The 1,855-nt window shown below is 48.4% G+C and overlaps 1 protein-coding gene across 1 annotated transcript; it reads left to right on the forward strand.

Annotated features, from left to right (window-relative positions):
• Window positions 1-938: 938 nt before the first annotated feature.
• On the forward strand, window positions 939-1,129 carry SARC_15205 (hypothetical protein; the record flags this gene model as incomplete). Its single annotated transcript, XM_014290669.1, has 1 exon — window positions 939-1,129. A coding segment is annotated over one exon (191 nt), but the record flags the coding sequence as incomplete, so codon positions are not given.
• Window positions 1,130-1,855: the final 726 nt, after the last annotated feature.

Raw genomic sequence — 1,855 nt, forward strand, 5'->3', positions numbered from 1 at the left:
ACACTCACACGACAGTACCACTACTACATACTACACCTGACACTCACACGAAAGTACCACTACTACACACTACTACACACAACACACGACACTCACACGACAGTACCACTACTACACACTACACCTGACACTCACACGAAAGTACCACTACTACACACTACTACACACAACACACGACACTCACACGACAGTACCACTACTACACACTACACATGACACTCACACGAAAGTACCACTACTAAACACTACACACGACACTCACACGAAGGTACCACTACTACACACTATACACGACACTCACACGTCAGTACAACTACTACACACTACACACGACACTCACACGAAGGTACCACTACTACACACGACACTCACACGACAGTACCACTACTACACGCTACACACGACACTCACACGAAAGTACCACTACTACACACTACTACACACTACACACGACACTCACACGAAGTACCACCACTATACACTACACACGACACTCACACGACACTCGCACGAAAGTACCACTGCCTTCGTAATGTGTGTTTGAATACTTCTCACTCTTAAATAGCACTTCTTTGGCTGTATGTAAGTGTTTGTCTAGTACACGAAAGTACTACTCACTTTGCCATGTGTGTTTATGTACTGTTTATAGAACAGCACGCAGTATCTGGTACCTTCTCTCTTGTTTCTTACTGGCTGCATACTGACATACTATTGTTTTGCTGTATGTGCATACATACACCCTCACACGCATGTGTTCGTAGCTATCCTGCCGCAGCACCCCGGGGGATATCCTCCACTGTACAAGCTACTCATTTAAAGCATGCACCGTGAGGGGGTGTGTCTGTATATATAAACGTACAGCTAGATAAATCCCTATATGTACTAAAGCATTCTAAACAACGTCTCACCACTTTTCACACGCTAATTCGTTGTTGCAGCAATGTTTGGTGTGGGTGATAAGTCCCTCATGGATAAGCTGGTAGCTGGTAAGCTGTCGTTCTACGTTGGCCCAGGCGACAACCTGGTAGACTTTGTGTCTGTGGAGGATGTGGCTATGGGACATGTACTGGCCGCGGGTAAGGGAGGGACTCATGCACCTGTATCTTGCACCTGGATCATGCACCTGTAAAATGCACCTGAATCATGCACCTGTATCATGCACCTGGATCATGCACCTGGACCATGCACCTGTATCTTGCACCTGGATCATGCACCTGTAAAATGACATGTATCATGCACCTGGATCATGCACCTGGATCATGCACAGTGTATCTGTTGCTTGCACAGAGGGTATCGTCCGCACAGAGTATTTCTTCTGCGTGTGATTGCTGGATGGATGTATCTCCACGTCTCTGCAGTCTGCACATGTACGAGGCTGTCGTGGTGGGTTGCTGCTTGTTGTCGAGCACGAATGAATCAGTGGAGTCATGTGCGTGACTGTTGTACCAGATACCTATGCGTGTGCATTCAGCAGCATTCGTACTCTGCGTACTGTAGCTGTGCTTCCTGTTTGTGTGTGGATTGTATCGCGTACATGCGTTTGTGCAGACCATCAGCTGTAGTCCCAGTGGTTGTTGGCCTGCACCAGCTCTGCTGTGTGTGTGTGTGTGTGTGTGTTCACCTGTTGTACGGTTTCTCACCCGTTCTCCGCAGAATCCATCTTAGCCAATCTGTGCCCGTCTGAAGGCGTGTATATCTTGGGCAGCGACAACCCCATCACCGTTAAGGAGTTTATGGGACACACGAAGACATACACAACAGGCGACACCACACTCTGGGGACAACCCCTGCCGTGGCACATGCCCACGCGAACAGGCCTGTTCTTGGCCTTTGTCAGTGAAGTGGTGTGTGGAGG

The sequence above is a fragment of the Sphaeroforma arctica genome, assembly GCF_001186125.1.
Source record: "Sphaeroforma arctica JP610 unplaced genomic scaffold supercont1.5766, whole genome shotgun sequence".
Lineage (NCBI taxonomy): Eukaryota > Ichthyosporea > Ichthyophonida > Sphaeroforma > Sphaeroforma arctica.